Genomic DNA, 16,560 nt, shown 5'->3' with positions numbered 1-16,560 from the left:
CTGGAAGGGATGTGGAGTACAGAGTCTCAACACCCTGGTGCATCCCAACAACTCCCGTTCAAGTGCTTTCCCAATCTACTGCTGACCAGAAGAATAAGCCGTGGGCGTGATCCTTGCCTGCAGACAGAATGTGCGAGGGTTCCGGCGTGCAGTGGGGTCTCCGTCAGAATGACACTTAGAGCTGGTCAGTGTGTCAGGGTTCAGTGAAAGGTCAGGCTCCCAAATCAAGAAGTGAGAGTCCTCCATTGAACTCTTGGATTTCAACTCTCATCCTTGAATTTTCCTGGTGTTCCATGTAATAATGTCCCTGCAAAAATGTCGCCTGACAAAAAAGTCGCTGTTTTTTGCAGAGACATTATTACATTGAACATGCGGGGGGAGGGTGGGGGTGGAGGGGACCCTGGAACACCCGTTTAAAAAAAAAAGAAATTGGAGCAGGGGACATCCTTGCAACCCGTCCCTAAACATGGAACCATATATAATGTCACAAATGGCTTTTCCTGGTGACGTTATGTATGGGGACATTATTCCCTGATACCCTTCCTGAAGGCAGGTGGATATTTCTTGTAAGCAGACAATCTTCCTTTATTTTTCAAGGTTAATGGTGTAAATAATGTGATAATAATTAAACGCGGACATTTCATGGTCAACATATTTTCATTTGCCTTTCTATTGAAATGCGGGTCTTTTCTACAGATTTTGTGAGTGTGTGATGAGGTGTGTTATTGGGACTTGGATAATGCCACGTCTGCCTCTTCAGTTGCCTGTCGTTGCATTGAGTCCTGGAAGAGAGGGGCGTGGGGTAGTTAGTGGGTGGTAGAAGTTGTTGGTGCCAATGTGTGGGAGTCAATGTGTTGGTGCAAAGCGCAGCAGAGTGAAGGTCCCCTGGGTGCAGTTAAGCATAGTGATGTGTTCCAATGTGTGGGAGTCAATGTGTTGGTGCAAAGCGAGCAGATTGAAGGTCCCCTGTGTGCAGTTAAGCATAGTGATGTGTTCCAATGTGTGGGAGTCAATGTGTTGGTGCAAAGCGCAGCAGAGTGAAGGTCCCCTGTGTGCAGTTAAGCATAGTGATGTGTTCCAATATGTGGGAGTCAATGTGTTGGTGCAAAGCGCAGCAGAGTGAAGGTCCCCTGTGTGCAGTTAAGCATAGTGATGTGTTCCAATGTGTGGGAGTCAATGTGTTGGTGCAAAGCGCAGCAGAGTGAAGGTCCCCTGTGTGCAGTTAAGCATAGTGATGTGTTCCAATATGTGGGAGTCAATGTGTTGGTGCAAAGCGCAGCAGAGTGAAGGTCCCCTGTGTGCAGTTAAGCATAGTGATGTGTGTTTCATCTGCGCCCCGGGGAGCGGATTCATGCGGCGGCCCTTGACGTGATCGACAGTCTGTGGTGTGAAGGCCCAGGAAATGGCGTTGGGTGTGCTATTTACTACACCTCTAGGGTAAAGTTCTTGGAGAAAGATGGTGCGACAGGCAAAGGGTCAAATAGCAGGGTGTGCATCTATGGAAATGTGAATGCCACTTGGGTTCCGAGATTGAGAGCTTGATGTTCGACTTGGATCAATGCCCCTGTCGGGACTGAGTCAGGGCACGCGTAAGGTGCATTTTTCGTCCAATAATGGGCAGAGACAGTGTAGGTCGGGTCCATCTAGGGACTGGTTCTGCTACCTGTGGCTCTCTTGACGTTATGGACTATAATACCAACAATGCCTCACCTTTCACCATGCTGGCTAGGACTAATGGGAGCTGTAGTCCAAATCCCCTTCCGAGCCAAAGGCTGCCGATCATGGATTTGCTGGCAGAGGCATAGACCGGGTAGGGCCTGAGCGGACAAGGCCCACCCAGAATCTGTAAATGCCCAAATCAGCAGCGCTGTGTGGAAATTTACAGATGTTGATGCACTGGGCTCATCTTGATTGGCCCCAGGCCCTACACGGTAGACAAAAATACGCCTGTGTTGACAGGGGGGCCATGGATGCTCCAATTCTGTGGAAGTTGCCTCGTCCTGTCATAGGTCCTAGTTTTGGTTCTTGTAGCTGGATGCCCTGTTCAAAAGGCTGACAGTTGTTTGGGAGTAGGCTTGTATCAACACATCTCCAATTTGATGACCAAAGATGCAAGATCTAGTTCTAAAATGGCTGGAGAAAGGGAGGTGTCCAGCATGACCTGTTGGAATGTTGTTACAAAGATAAAAAAAGATAATTGAAATCCGTGTTAAAGTCTCCATGTCCATCCTCCTTGGAATGATGAATCTGGGAGACTTTGCACGAGGTGTGAGTTGGGGGAGAAGGCTTTCGGCTCTGTCCGAGTCTGTTGGTGGCACCCCTTGAAAGGATGCACTCTGTTTTGTAGGGTTGAGTTTCAAGTTGGTACTTTGTCTCCAGACTGAATGGTGGGAACGGCGGCATTACAATTGGTGAATGTTGTCAAGGAAATTGATCTTTGGGTATAGCTGTGTGCCCTCTGCTTACAGGTGGATTTTTATGTTCAATTTGGCAGAGTGCCCCCAGTGACTCCATGTAAAGGCTGAAGATGACCGGACAGAGCTGGCAGCCTTGTGGGATGGCACAGGTTGATTTTATTGGGATCTGCTGGTGCCCATCTGGACCAACGGGTAGCTGTTGGTGAGGTCTGAGTCACACAATAGAACATTGTGGCATCGAATCCTAAGCGGGAAGACACTGTGTTAAGAAACGCTTTGTTGTTGACCATGTCATATGCAGCAGAGAGGGCAAGTGGGACCTGAGGCAGGGTTCACCCTGGTACTCGAGGGGGAATACCTAGTCAAGTAACTGGGTGGTGGTTTTGGTGATGTCTTGGTTGGAAGCCGGGCGTGTGTTCTTGAAGTTTTGTGTTGGGTGATCTTTTCATTTAATTGTATGCCGACGGTCTTCTTCGGGCAAATCATCTTTGCTAATCGCGCCATATTTTCTGATTGATCCAGTCCTCTATGGCCAATGAAGAGGCAACATGCAAAGTCTAAAACGTCTCCTATGTAATACTTCACTTGTTGCCCGAGATCCATTCTGGTGTCCTGTCTATCTACTGGGTCACTGGGGTGCAGAAGCTCTACTTGATCGGGCACTGGTTTTAATGATGAAGTGGAGCAAGCACTGTGTTATTGGCTGTGCCAGGTCTCCCAGATTCTGGCTTCTGTGGCACGCGGCGGCGATGGGTGCCCGCTAATGATATAACAAGTCGAATCCCAGTAGCTCCCACTCAGCTCTGCATCCTTTAAAAAAAATGGAGTAGCATTAAATGAGGTCATTTATTATTGAAGCACCTGGAAGTGAGGGATTCTGCACGGAGCTCTGCATCGGTCTACATTGGGTTGCGCTGGGTGCGCATAGTCTCCGGCACTAGTGCTCTGTCATGACCACCCACTGCACCCACCCATGTGCCTGAGCTCTTGGGTTGCTTACTGCAGCCTAGCCAGCCCTCCTAGATCGTAATCTCGGCCAAATACACACAAGCATCTTAAAGTCCACTCTTAAGACGTGTTCCCATACATGGACTTCACTCCCCGAGGGCATTCCAACCACAAAGCGCATTGAGGCCAAACAAGTGGGAAAATGGCGCTATATAAATTCAAACAACAATATAATACGAAACGTTTATTATTCTAAAGTCAGACCGGACTCCGAAACTCTGACCCAAGTGGGGCTCTTGCTACTCCTGTAAACAAAGCTTTTCTATGCGAACAAGTCGAACGACTTTTGTCTTTTTTTTTTTTCAATTATTTCTGCTTCCTGTAGTTTCCCTACAGAAACTCTGTCAAGTGATATGTTTCGACATCACTGGCCACAGACTACGTGTCTTGCTGCAGGCGTTTGGCCACGCTTTGCCTACAAGCACTCGTTGCGATGCTCTGAATGGCTGCTTTGTTATTTTAAGTGTGAATTCACAATTTCCTTGTCTCTGGTTCTACCCTCAGAGTGCTGTAGTGACAGATTGAACTGAAGGGGTGGAGATAGAATTCTCTTTAGGGCTGAGCTGGCTTCAGGCTCTTTAAAAAGAAATGCTGAGCCATCAGGCCCTCGGTGACAGAGAAATCTGAACCATCAGCCTTCATCCAAAAAGTTGTTTTCGAAAATTAAATCCAGCCTTCGGCTTCCTGGTCCCTCACTCCGTGGCGCGGGAGTTTGGTCATCCGATGAAATCCAGCTTTCCCTAATATTCTCTATTCTCTTGCCTGCTTTGTGAATTGTGCACTCCTGATTGGTCGAGAGAGCACCCATATCACTGACATCTGCTGTCGAAATATACCTTGCATTAGGTACTGGTCCTATAAATGCACACCGTCCCCGAAAGACCCCATGCCAAGGACTACATTGGAATAGCGTCAACCCCTCAATATTAGAGGGACCCCGAAGGTTAAAGCCAAGGATTCCAAGGTTATTGAAGCAGTTTTTTTGGTGGGCAATCTATCTCTCCCACCAATCCCACACACCACGAAATAGGCTGAGGATTGTATGAGCATTTGTAATGAATTTTACATTATTAAAGGGAAAATGCAGCCATGGCACATTGGACAGAACCTCACAAGCTTCAAGTGGGATTTCAAGCTTTCAGATGTCCTGCAAAATAAAGAACCAGAACCACATACGCTTCAAGCAGGATCTGAAGCTTGTAGATGTCCTGCAAAACAAAGAACCAGAAACACATAAGCTTCAAGCGGGATCACAAGCTTTTGGATGTCCTGCAAAACAAAGGACCAGAACCACATAAGCTTCAAGCGGGATCTCCTGCTTTTAGATTTCCTGCAAAACAAAGGACCAGAACCACATAAGCTTCAAGCAGGGTCTCATGCTTTCAGATGTCCTGCAAAACAAAGAACCAGAACCACATAAGCTTCAAGCGGGACCTCATGCTTTTAGATGTCCTGCAAGACAAAGGACCAGAACCACATAAGCTTCAAGCGGGATCTCAAGCTTTCAGATGTCCTGCAAAACAAAGAACCCGAACCACATAAGCTTCAAGCGGGGTCTCATGCTTTTAGATGTCCTGCAAAACAAAGGACCAGAACCACATAAGCTTCAAGTGGGATCTCATGCTTTTAGATGTCCTGCAAAACAAAAGACCAGAACCACATAAACTTCAAGCAGGATCTCGATCTTATGATTTCACGCAAAAGAAACATGTAGCTTAATTTCGAGATTAAGGAAGAGCCCCACACAGTTTTCCTGTTAGACTTGTTAATTTTTACGATCACCCAGAAGGCCACATGCAAATAGAGATTGGTATTTTCCACCCCAAGTTTCTTCCCATTTTTTTCATAATTGCTACCCAGCTGACCCCCACCCCGCGCTAGTTCTTTGAAGTGGCTTGCTCACAATGAAGCGCTTTACAAAAACTGAAATAAAACAAAAAAATAAACGTTAACAAAAACATGTTAAAGTACATGAGTACACAGAGCAACAACTTGTACTAAGGTGAGCACCTACAAGTGCAGGGCCGAATACCACGTCCATATAGCGAGAGACCCTTGCAGAGCCTCTGTGAAGACTGAGCAGAAGGGTCTAATGTCCTGCCATAGACACACTGTGCAACGGTAATCCCCCCCACCCACCCCCCCCCGAAAAAGAATACGAAAAAATCGAGGCCGAATTTTGTACATGGAATGTTTTGGTTTTTTGTTTTGTTTTTTCTAGAGATAAATAGATGTGGGTTGGTTTAGGGAATACAATAAGGAGATGGTGTGTTGGGGAGTGGGGTGGCCTGCGGGTGGTCTACCACTACATTAAAATGCAGTTAAAGTTGGAGAAAAAAAATGTTGGCAATTCAAAGAAAAAAAAACGGGTGTGTTCAGACTCCTTTTTCTTTATTTTTTCGTTATTTCAACATGGAACCCTCTGTAAGATGCTACTAGAGACCGCGTGAGTGCCCTTATCTGTATCCCGGTGGACATGCCTTCTCCAGAATCTCTGCATACAACTGATGGTGAGGAGCCGCATGTTCCTCTCCATACAGTAGCTTTTAAAAGAACTGGGCGGGGGGGGGGGGTAAGATAGAGCAGGGGCCTCAAGGATGAGTGACAGTGGACTACCATTTGATGACCCATATGCCAATCATTGACAGAGTCCGCCTTGCGTCGCTGGCCGAAGTGGAGATTCATACATTGGGTTGGGCCCTTTCTCTTGCTACTCCCGACACACTTGCCATGCCGCCATGGTGAATGCCGTATTGGTATTGGAGAGCCCCTTGTCCTGGGAGGCAGATGGGGAGCAGGTGCAAGTGGATCTAGGTCACCTGGCCTAAACTCTGCCCACCTGGTGCCTTCCTGCTTCCTGCTCTTTTTCACCACTTAGCAAGCCACGCCCACCTGGTGCCTTCCTGCTTGCCGCTGTGATTCCCTAATTAAGGAGCCCTCCAGCTTCTTTTCCTTTGCAGATGGGGAGCAGGTGCAAGTGGATCTAGGTCACCTGGCCTAAAGCCCGCCCACCTGGTACCTTCCTGCCTGCTGCTCTTTTTCACCACTTAGCAAGCCCCGCCCACCTGGTGCCTTCCTTGTGGCCAATGCTGGATTTGACTTTTATGGACTTCATTCATGGTGCGTCACTCTTTCTCAACTCTCACGCTGGACTTCGTTTGCATCCTGTACTCATGGTGGCCCTGAATCATGCTGTTCCCATCTTCATCTTGTATCCTGGCTTGAAACATTATGTGTTACTACTGACTTCTGCAATTGTATTTGCTCTCCACTCTTGCTTCTCTACTCTTTTTGACTTCTTACTCTCTTTTCTCTCCTCCTTTCCCTTCTCCCTTTTCCTATGCCCTCCCCTTTTCTTCTATGCACTTACTCTATCAGAATTGTCCCTGGACCTAATATGATGGCAACCTCGTCTGTTTCCTCCACCCTCCCATTACTGTTTTTTTTTCCTCCCCGCCACCCCTTCAACACTATCTGAAATGTCGTCAGGCCTAGTATGATGGTCACTTGTTTTGTTCCTCCACTCCCTTTCTGCACCCCTCTCCCTCACCTTTTGTTTTTCTCCGGCTCTACCTGAAATGTCGTCAGGCCTAGTACAGTAGTCGCCTGTCTGTTTCCATTTCCTTCCCACTCTCCCCCTCTCTTCCTTATCTATGTCTTAGCTCTTGTACTATCTGAAATGTCGTCAGGCCGAGTACGATAGTTAATTTCACATCCTTACTGTTCATGGCCTGTTAGAATGTGGTTGTGTTTTCCCTTGTTCCCTCACTTGCCTTGAAGCGCTTTGAAACACATTGTGTATAGGCGCTATATAAATAAACGATCATATCATATCAAGCCGCCCAATTTTAGACCACGTTGTGCCTTCACTTGCACAACCTTTGCAGGCTCAATCAAGGGTCTTGCTGTGACCCGCATCCTGAGGGAGGTTTCTGGGTTCCCCTACTCAACCCCACGATTGTGATCCAAATTGCATACAACTCCTGGTGTAGCCATTTCTTTGTGGCCGTCAGCCGAACCAGTGTACACAATTGACTGAACTGGTAGAAATACAGGCCGCTTTACATTATTCACTGCCTGCTTGGGGGTAGCGGACAGCTTTATGAAATTCTTCCATAAAAAGACCAAAGGTACTTTACCCTTCCCAACTTTAAGAAAGTGGTTTGCAGCATGCCTGATGATGCTAAGGCATTGTGGTAAGTTTGTTTCGATAAGCCCGGAGGCTCCCAGACTCCGCTGGCCGGAGAGGCGGAAGTATGTCTGCCCTCTAGCAGCCAGGCATGTAATTGATCGACCTTCCTATCAATATGCAAGAGTTCATTCATCATTCATTGGATGCATTCCTTACCCCTCTTAGTGGTCTAGCTCGAATTTGATTGGCACATACCACCCACAATGCCAAGACTCCATTGATGGAATGGACCTGTCATCACAGTTCCCTTCTCCTCCTAGGCGGCTGGCCTGAGTTTAATTTGTGCACTGAGCCACGCCTTGTGGATTCAATGTGAATAAAGACATTTCTCGCTTAAAGGGAGCCCATGGGTTGGGGTTCAGCGTTGGCCATTGTGAGATAATTCACAGCGGACAGTGGTGGACTGGTCTATGTGGAACTTATTTCTCATTGGACCTCTTTTATGTGGGTACTTAGATTGTGTGCTGCTCTTACCCGCTTTCCCCCTCAACTTCCATCGCTACTACCTTACATCCCTATTAAGCAACAGCAATTATAAAGCTTCTAGTATGTCATTCCTCACCATTCTCAAATGTACGGTGTCCACTATGAATGCTGCGCTCATCACCGTAGTGGTTTTGCGATGCCTGGCCTTGAGCAAAGGTGGTATATTGTGCCCCCAAGCGCTGGGGTGTCGGCAGACCTTGTGTGGAAAGGAGGTGGAAGTTTGGGGAGGAAGTGATGGGAAAGAGAAACCAGACAATAGAATGACCAAAAACAGAGGGGGGAAACTATTGTGGTGAGTGGGAGAGGATATGGTTGTCAAAGTGGGATGCGTGTCTCACAAATTTTGTAAATCACAGTAAGCATGAGTGTCGGACTCGGGAGAGTGCAGCTCGAATTAGCGCAGAGTTTTTAATTGTGATGGCAACATCTAGAACAGTGTAGCATGGTACTAGATGTAGTTCGATGGTGAGTGGTTGCAGTGGACTTGAGACATCCTCAAGCCGACCCTAGCATTGTGGAGGATTTCACCAGATTAGTTTTTAAGAAACAATACCTGGAGTTGGGGAGAGCACTTGGTTTGCCAAGCCAGCTGACTGGAGTGTTGGCGCCCAAAGTTGGACTTGTATAGAAGTATGCTTGGGGAGAACAGGTGGTAAGTGGTAGCAGCGGAAGAGGAGAAGTAGCTCAAGCGGCACGCTATTCAAGCTAGGAAGACAATTTGAGTCCTAAGTGAACCCTTTGTAGCTCTTTGCAGGATAAACTCCACGCACTCCTCCAGACAGAACCGAAAGCGACCACAGGGCCAGTTGCCTTTTCACTAATGCTCATTCCGTGTCCAAATGACTGCTTCCTCTATTAACTAGTCCTTAAGGCAGCACAAGTTTGCTCTTTCTTCTACAATATCAATTTAGTGCACCTGGACAATAACATTACCTGCCACCTTATGGATCCCGCCTGCATTGTAAGTCATAGTGACCAGAAGGATCTTCTACTTAACCGGGATCTAGGTTTGTGCTTCTGTGCAAGGTGCTTGAGGACATAAATCCTGACTTGACCTCAGCAGTAGCCAGACTTGTGAGCCTGACAGTTGTCATGCATCATGGCAGATTTTGGTTTCACAACTTTTTTTCTCTCTATACAAGGACACGTGCGCTTAAAAATACTCCATTTGGACCCTTGTTTCCAAATTCCTTGGGTGGAAAACACCCCAAACCCTACTTGGAGGGTACGATGTTAATTTACCAACAGGCATTTTTCAATGGTTTGTTACCAAATTAGTTTTGGAAAAAACTGAAAGAAAAACATAGGGGGATCTGGGGAAGGGTATGTAAGGGGTAGAGTATAGTGTTAACTTAATAGGGGAGAAGAGGTTGGGGGGAATAGGGGAGAAGGGGTGGGGGGAACCCCCCAAATGAAAAAACATCTCCATTGAGTTTTTTCAAGAAAAACAATGTCGGCAAAAAAAAACATTCACTGTTGATAAATGAACATAAAACCACTTGGAGGGGAGGGGGTTCAGCTTGTCCGCCATATCCATCTGTGCAGTGTAATATCGGGCCACTTCGAAAACCCTTGCCAGGACTACTTTTGGTTCTCTTGGCTGCAGGCTTAACCCGCATTGCAGCTTACTGCATTGGAGGGTGGAGGGGGAGCGGGGGGGGGGGTTGCAATTATGTTGCAGTAACTGCATTAAGATAATTCATGCTGCGTTTGCCTTTTTGCTCCCTCTTGGCGGGAAGCAATTATATTGCCCTCCTAACTAATTTCTATTGAGTCGCCTGGCAGCTGAAGCTGGTCCTTTCCTGTGCCCTGTGGCACCCGCAGAGGACAAGAATGATGAATCAATGAATATATGAATTAATGAATGCATATTTCTAGCCTTGGAACCCATTTCTAGGCTGTGCCTGCGATCTTTGAGGCTGCATCCGTATTGTGGGCCAATGTAGACTTGCCCCAAGATCATTTATAATGCCCGAACATCATTTTTGACCCTGTCCTGTTGCCGTCAGTATTGTACGATGCCAGTGTAGGAAGCAGAGCGTGGCATCACAGCCGGGCACAACGCTAGTCCGGCAGACGGAGGCTTTCTACGTTGATGTCACTAGGCCGAGTATAGGAGATGGTGATCAGCCCAGGATGACACGTTGCGTCAGCGCTGTGCCAAGAAGCCTGCCAGACGTCGGCTTAGTCGGTGCAGAGGTTTTGGCAACCCTGTTCTGTGGCTCTTACATTGGCGCTTCCCGGTGGCGCCCACTTTACGCGCGTGCACTTTTTCAGCCGCAAGATTTAGACTATTCCTGAATTTTGACAGCCGCCCACAAGGGGAGATTCTCAGGCTGAAGTAGAATTATATCAGCAGCGGTGGAACTGGAAAACATTTGGTGGGGGATCCCTCAAGGTCCGGGGTGGCAGTGTCCAGGGAGGCAGGGTTTGGGGGCGGGGGTTGGGGGGGACGCGCAGGGTTGACTGTTGACCTACGATCAAAGGAAATGTCCAAAATAACAGTTTAAAACGGCGCAATTTCTTTCATGCTGCTTCTTTTCCAAACTATATATCAATTCCACTTTAAACCACTTCCCTGGCACTGGTGATGAGTTCCTTCACTATATGGATACTAGTTTTGACCAGTGTTGCTGAGTAAATATTATTTAAAATGCACAATTTGCATCCCAATAAAAATAAAAAAAACTCCCCCCTTGGGTACTATTGAAACAAGGTCATTTTTGTTCGCCATAAGCAACGTTTTCTTTTACTTGAAGCACACCGGGACAGCACCTGCAGCTCCCCTCTGAAAGTAGTTGGGTGGCTGCATAGTGTGGGATAGTTTCAATGTTAATAGGGTTATGTACATTCATGCAATGTTTATCGGATACCTGTATATTTATATATTATTTGTTTATGCAATGTTTGTCGGATACAAGTATCCGACAAACATTGCATAAATAAATAAACCGGGTCCATGTATCCGACAAACAATGTATAAATAAATAAATAAACCAGGTCGTGGCTGGGGTCACCAGAGGAAGTTAGTTTGCGTGTCCTGCATCTGTGACCTGAAGCAAAGTCCTGCTGTGTACACGTAGGGGGCGGGGCCAGCAGAGCGCTCATGGCGGCAATGAGCTGCTTCACCCCCCTACTCTGTGCTGTCGCAGGGGGTTTTATTTCACTTTATTTTTCAAATTTCTTTTTTTTTTCATGTAACCTGGCACCGAGCATGGGTTTGGGGTTTGCAGCTGCTGACTCTGGCCGGATCCCGAGATTTGGTTACACATCTGGTGCCCAATCTCGGATCCAGCGAGAGCCGGTCCAATGACCAGCACTGGATCTAAGCTCTCTAAGAATGTTGAACGCTGAGGGTTACGACGCTGGACTCCTAGCTCTAGGGTCAGAATGTTATGTGCAAACTTGGGAACTTTGGAAAATTAGAATGAACAAGAATACTCTATCGAAGTCTAAAAAAGACAGCAGGGGGGGCATGACTGTGTGAGTGGCAGGTGATGAGGTGTGTGTTGGGTGAGGGTAATAGGTATCAACAGAGATGTGTCTTAAAGCAAACTCCGTGGGTGATGTGGTTTCACTGGTTTGGTCAATGGGGGGAGATTAGCATGAGCCCCACTTTGAACTTAAATAATCTCCAAACATATTTACTGCTCCCGGACCGAAGCGCTGGCAGGGGTGACACGCCACCAGGGTGCAGTCTTTAGCCGGCCAGTATATATTTAAAGGGACACACTATTTAATTGGAGAAGACTAATTATTAATATTTAATTATTTTGAATATCTGCACTGGTCTAGCTCGCAGAGTGCACCCAGCCGCCTAGCAATGCACACTGTGGCGCGGTACGCAGAGCTCCAAGCGCTGTAATCCCTCGCTACATAGGAGCTCCATGCCATCTGGATCACCATGCCATTGCTTTGCCACACCCTGGGTGCTGTGCAAGCCCCTCCCCTTCCTTCATCCCCCAGCAAGTAGGAATATAAAGAAAGCAATGAGGGGGCCCAAAAATATTGATGTATCTGCACCTGCTGGCCCAATTGTAAAATACACCTTCCTTACTTTTTGTTTTTTAAATTCACAATTCTTTTTCTTTTGATTTTCATTATTTATAGAGCAAGGGTGGATTTGTAGCTTTATAGATTTCGCCATCAATACATACCAGGAGTTAAAGCCCCAGAGACATTGTAAAATGCCCTCCCTGTGCTCCGGCCTGTAACATGCTCTTCAGGGCCATAACTCCTGGTGCAGCCCTCGGGTTAGGTCAATAAAGCTTAATGTGTATCCTGGAATGTGTGTTATGATGGGTTTTGATTGGTCAATCTGTGGTCTCCATGAACTAGTACCACATTCCCTCTACTCTGCCTCGCTTCATGCCTTTCCTAATGTCCATCAGGTACAGCACAGGCCCCACCTGAGAGTTCACCATTCCACAGCCTCCAACTGTGTCACCAGCTGCTGCTGTCACCTTGCGTCAATGAGCTGCCCAATGCCAGCGAGTGGCTCCAAAGCCCAGCCTCCTCCTTCCTATATTGCCTCTCCCGCCTGTCCATAACTCTCCCTCTCTCTCTATTGGTAGTCCTTGGCCACGTCTGCACGCCTAGCCCGACCCAGGGCATCTAATGACTTAACACTCTGCACCAATGGACACACAGCTGGTAAGGTCCCGGATCCAGCATTCATTTGTATTTTCTGCTGGGCAGTTCCATCCTATGATGATATGATTGGTTATTTATAACATGCTTCATACCCAGAGGTTTCTAAGCGTGGACCCGGGGGGGGATCGAACCTGTGTTGCTCTGTGTCGTCTTGCTTCCAAGGCGAGCACGTTGCCCCTGGGCTATCCTCCCAAGACTGGGATAATCTGCGGGGACTGTGTCTAAAATTTAAATAAACCCTTCCAGTGTTGCTTTTCATATGCAGAATGCCGTCATTGGCAGTGTTTTCCTGCATTTTAGTAGTTCTTGCACTGAATGCCTTCATGGAACAACACACGGATACCGCCCTGAGAGCTGCACTGGGGCAAAGCCAACATGACCAAATCACTGGTGCCGGGAGAGCAGCACCCTGGCTCGCAGTCCGAGAACCAATCAAATTTAAGATCCTCACCATCGCACACCCCTGCCTAGACAACACTGCCCCGGGATACCTGTCCGAGAGACTGTCCAAACCAGCTAAGGCCAGGCCACTCTTACTGCTAACGCCAACTGCTTATGTACTCCTAGATTTAAGTGGGCCAAAGCCGGCTACTCTAAACGCCCTTCCCCCTGCCTTGAGAACAGAGCCCTCCTACACTGTGTTCCGTCAGAGACTGAAAACCTTCCTATTTCATTAGCAGCACGTATCCTGCTGTCTGTAACAATGTAAGCTGTAACCGGCGCCGAGATGCCCAAGGGTTAAGTGTGCTATACAAATGTATACATACATAAATAAATAAATAAATAAATAAATAAATAAATAAATGGGCGTGTATGTGCGTTTGTGTCTGTAGGAGTGTTAATGGTCTTAATCTATCACTGTGAGGGGTTAAATAAATTAATTTCTAAAACCAGGTGTCTTGCCTAAAGTTTCTTCATCCTAGATCGGCGGGTGGGGAGATGGCCAAAGGGGGTGAAGGGGCTTACAAGCTTTTGACCTCTAGATGTTCTGGAATAAAACTTCCATCAGCCCTGCCCTGCATAGTCCATGGTGAGGGATCATGGGAGTCCTAAACCCGAATCTCTCTGGAGAGCCTGTAAATTGCAGGACCCGTTCACGAATGTTTCACTTAATAAACCACTTAAGCTGGTTATGTGCCTTAATCGCTTCCTCTAGATCTTTCCCTTACTGTATCCATTCACCGGCGTGTTTACCAAACAAATCCCTTCCGCGCGAGTCTTTGAGTTAATACGTCCTGTGAGTTCAGGGGGTTTATTTAATAAATCCTTTATTTGCCCGGGGTTCTCCCAGTAAGTCGCTTCCGCTTTGGGTTTTTTCTCAACACGCTTTTCCAATAAGGGCTTTTCCACTTGAGTCCTTCATCAGTGTCTCTCACTGACCAGGCCTCTTCATTTGGGGTTCTTCAATGACTGCCAGCCCCCTCTAAAGCATTTAGTGAACAGCTGCCCTCATGTCCTGCAGAGGGCACTTTTACCCCTTCCTTCTAATGCTCTCCACGTTATTGTAGGCTTTTCCTGTGTCCCTTTGCTGCACTGAGCTCCATTAATTCCCTGCTAGGTTCACACAGAGCTTGCGCATGTCCCCATGTCAGGCCGTGAGTACGTCATCCAGTCCGAATGTTCTTCTTTACGTTCTGGAGCTTGTACTTTTGCTTTCCTAATTTTGAGTTCATTCTGGAGCTTGTACTTTTGCTTTCCCAATTTTGAGTTCATTCTGGAGCTTGTACTTTTGCTTTCCCAATTTTGAGTTCATTCTGGAGCTTGTACTTTTGCTTTCCTAATTTTGAGTTAATTCTGGAGCTTGTACTTTTGCTTTCCTAATTTTAAGTTTGGGACTACTAGACCCAGAGTTAGAAGAAACGCAGGACCCAATGCTGTACTCCAACATGGCACAGGGAAGCCTAAGAGCTCTGGTTCGCCATGAAGCAAGCGCAGTTCATCCATTCGTTTGGCTATTGTGGTTCATGGTTGTGCTTTATTTGGTGTGAATAGAAATATATTGGATTGTAATGTTTGTGATGCCCCAGGCCATTCGTAGAGTTGCCTTTTTTTTATGTTTGGCTATTAGGTGGCGATTGTGCCACCTATAAGCCTAAGCGATTGCATTACAGTACAGATAGGTGGAAATGGCATATGAGGAGGGACAGAAAGCTTGTAGGTCTTTGGCTATTTGCCCACCCATTGATTGCTCATTTAATGTTATGTGATGCCAAGGTAGTCACACCGTTTTCCACCTGCTACCATTAACTGCCAGTTAATACCACTACGGCAGTGTCTGGCAAATGCCCTTTAGTGCCTACAGAAAAGCCCAAATGGTTGGCTTTGCCAATGCTTGTTAAATCTTGTTGCAGGATTCCTCGCTGATTGCCTTGTTACTGGCTGGATTCTGACTCTGGTCCTACCTGTGCGACTGCACACTGACCTTGCCATGTCTCTTCTCTTTTTTGCAGCTGGGATGAAAGCAGCTCCATCAGCAGTGGCCTCAGCGATGCCTCGGACAACCTCAGCTCTGAAGAGTTCAATGCCAGCTCCTCCCTCAACTCCCTGCCTACCACCCCGACCGCATCTCGAAGGAACTCCGCCGTAGCGGTACGTGGTCTGGACCTTTTGTTAGCTGCAGTCCTAATTTAATTCTTGTCTAAGTTTCCCTTTTTTAATATGTGTGGCTGTATTGCTGGCTTCCAGTGAAATTAGGAACTAAATGTGTTCGTATTTAGAACTGTAGAACTGTATCAGGTTGAACTGGAGTCTACCAACAATAATTCCCACAACAGCAACATTTGCATCCGGGGTACATCAATCGTAACGTCAACAAAAGCAAGTCTGCAGACAAGTGCCTCCACCCTCTTATTTGCAGAGTGAAAAATAACTGAATAACCACTTTCAGCATTAAAAAGACCCTCTGCCGGAGCATGTGTGCAGTGTACCGTGAGTTGAATCCTTGTGTTAAATAAGTGGCTGGCGTCCCCCCAAGCAATACAAAGAAAACCACTTTCCAGTGCAATGATCATGTAGTGAGCTTGCTTCAAGACCAGAAATAGGCTGTCGTTAAGAGTGCAAACTGTTACCATCTCCACTGCCTGATATCCCGACATTACTGGTATATTACGGATGGCGGAGTGACGGTAAATTCCCATTCCATGGAGTCTCATTGGACTCCATGAGATGGTATTGACTGAATCACTGGCACTGGTGATTCAGGCATTGTTAGGGGCCTGATCTACCGGCAGATCAGGCCTGCCGGGAGATCCGTGCCCCCACAGGCAAATTTGAAGTGTGCCAGTGCAGAAAATAATGCCAGAGCTGGAATTACCAGCATTCTTTCCGGACCGGCACACTTGTGATAAGACCAATAGTCTTTTGATGGATCTAGAAGGTAGCGAGTCGAAAGGTTCTGGTTTTTGTGGTGATATCCACGTAGCTGGAAGATCTACCAGACAGTTGGCCCTGCAACTCAGCGGAAACCCTCAGAGGCGGTTTTTTTAGCCAATCGCTTTAGAAGAAGATGATTATTCTAGATCCTGCTTTGCTCTAGACTAAAAACCTAAGAACAGGAGGAACCTCGTACAACAAGGTGGATTTGGGAATTCCCACAGTATTGGCTCCTGCCATTCTCCAGGTGCTGCGGCCTACAACTCCCATCATCCCCAACCTGCAGGATTAATGCTGAGGGTTCATGGCAATTTTAGGCCAGGACAACTGGAGTAGTTCAGTTTGGCGAACCCTGCTGTAGGCATAAAAGGTAGTCCTGGATTCAAAGACTTTTTAAGATGTGAAGGGAAGTGCAATGTGCTACACCAGGCA

The 16,560-nt window shown here is 47.1% G+C and overlaps 1 protein-coding gene across 8 annotated transcripts in view; it reads left to right on the top strand.

Moving 5' to 3' along the window:
- Positions 1-16,560, top strand: part of NAV1 (neuron navigator 1) — a 999,939-nt gene that overhangs the window by 871,613 nt on the left and 111,766 nt on the right. For all 8 annotated transcript variants that reach the window (XM_069633622.1, XM_069633627.1, XM_069633626.1 and 5 more), the window contains one exon: positions 15,207-15,345. In XM_069633622.1, coding sequence (XP_069489723.1) covers positions 15,207-15,345 — 139 coding nt within the window. The remainder of the gene's footprint in view (positions 1-15,206; positions 15,346-16,560) is intronic.

Source organism: Ambystoma mexicanum, chromosome 13, assembly GCF_040938575.1.
Source record: "Ambystoma mexicanum isolate Mex_15411 chromosome 13, UKY_AmexF1_1, whole genome shotgun sequence".
Taxonomy (NCBI): Eukaryota; Metazoa; Chordata; class Amphibia; order Caudata; family Ambystomatidae; genus Ambystoma; species Ambystoma mexicanum.
Note: the sequence above shows the minus strand (reverse complement) of the source record. Positions and strands in the feature narration are given on the sequence as shown.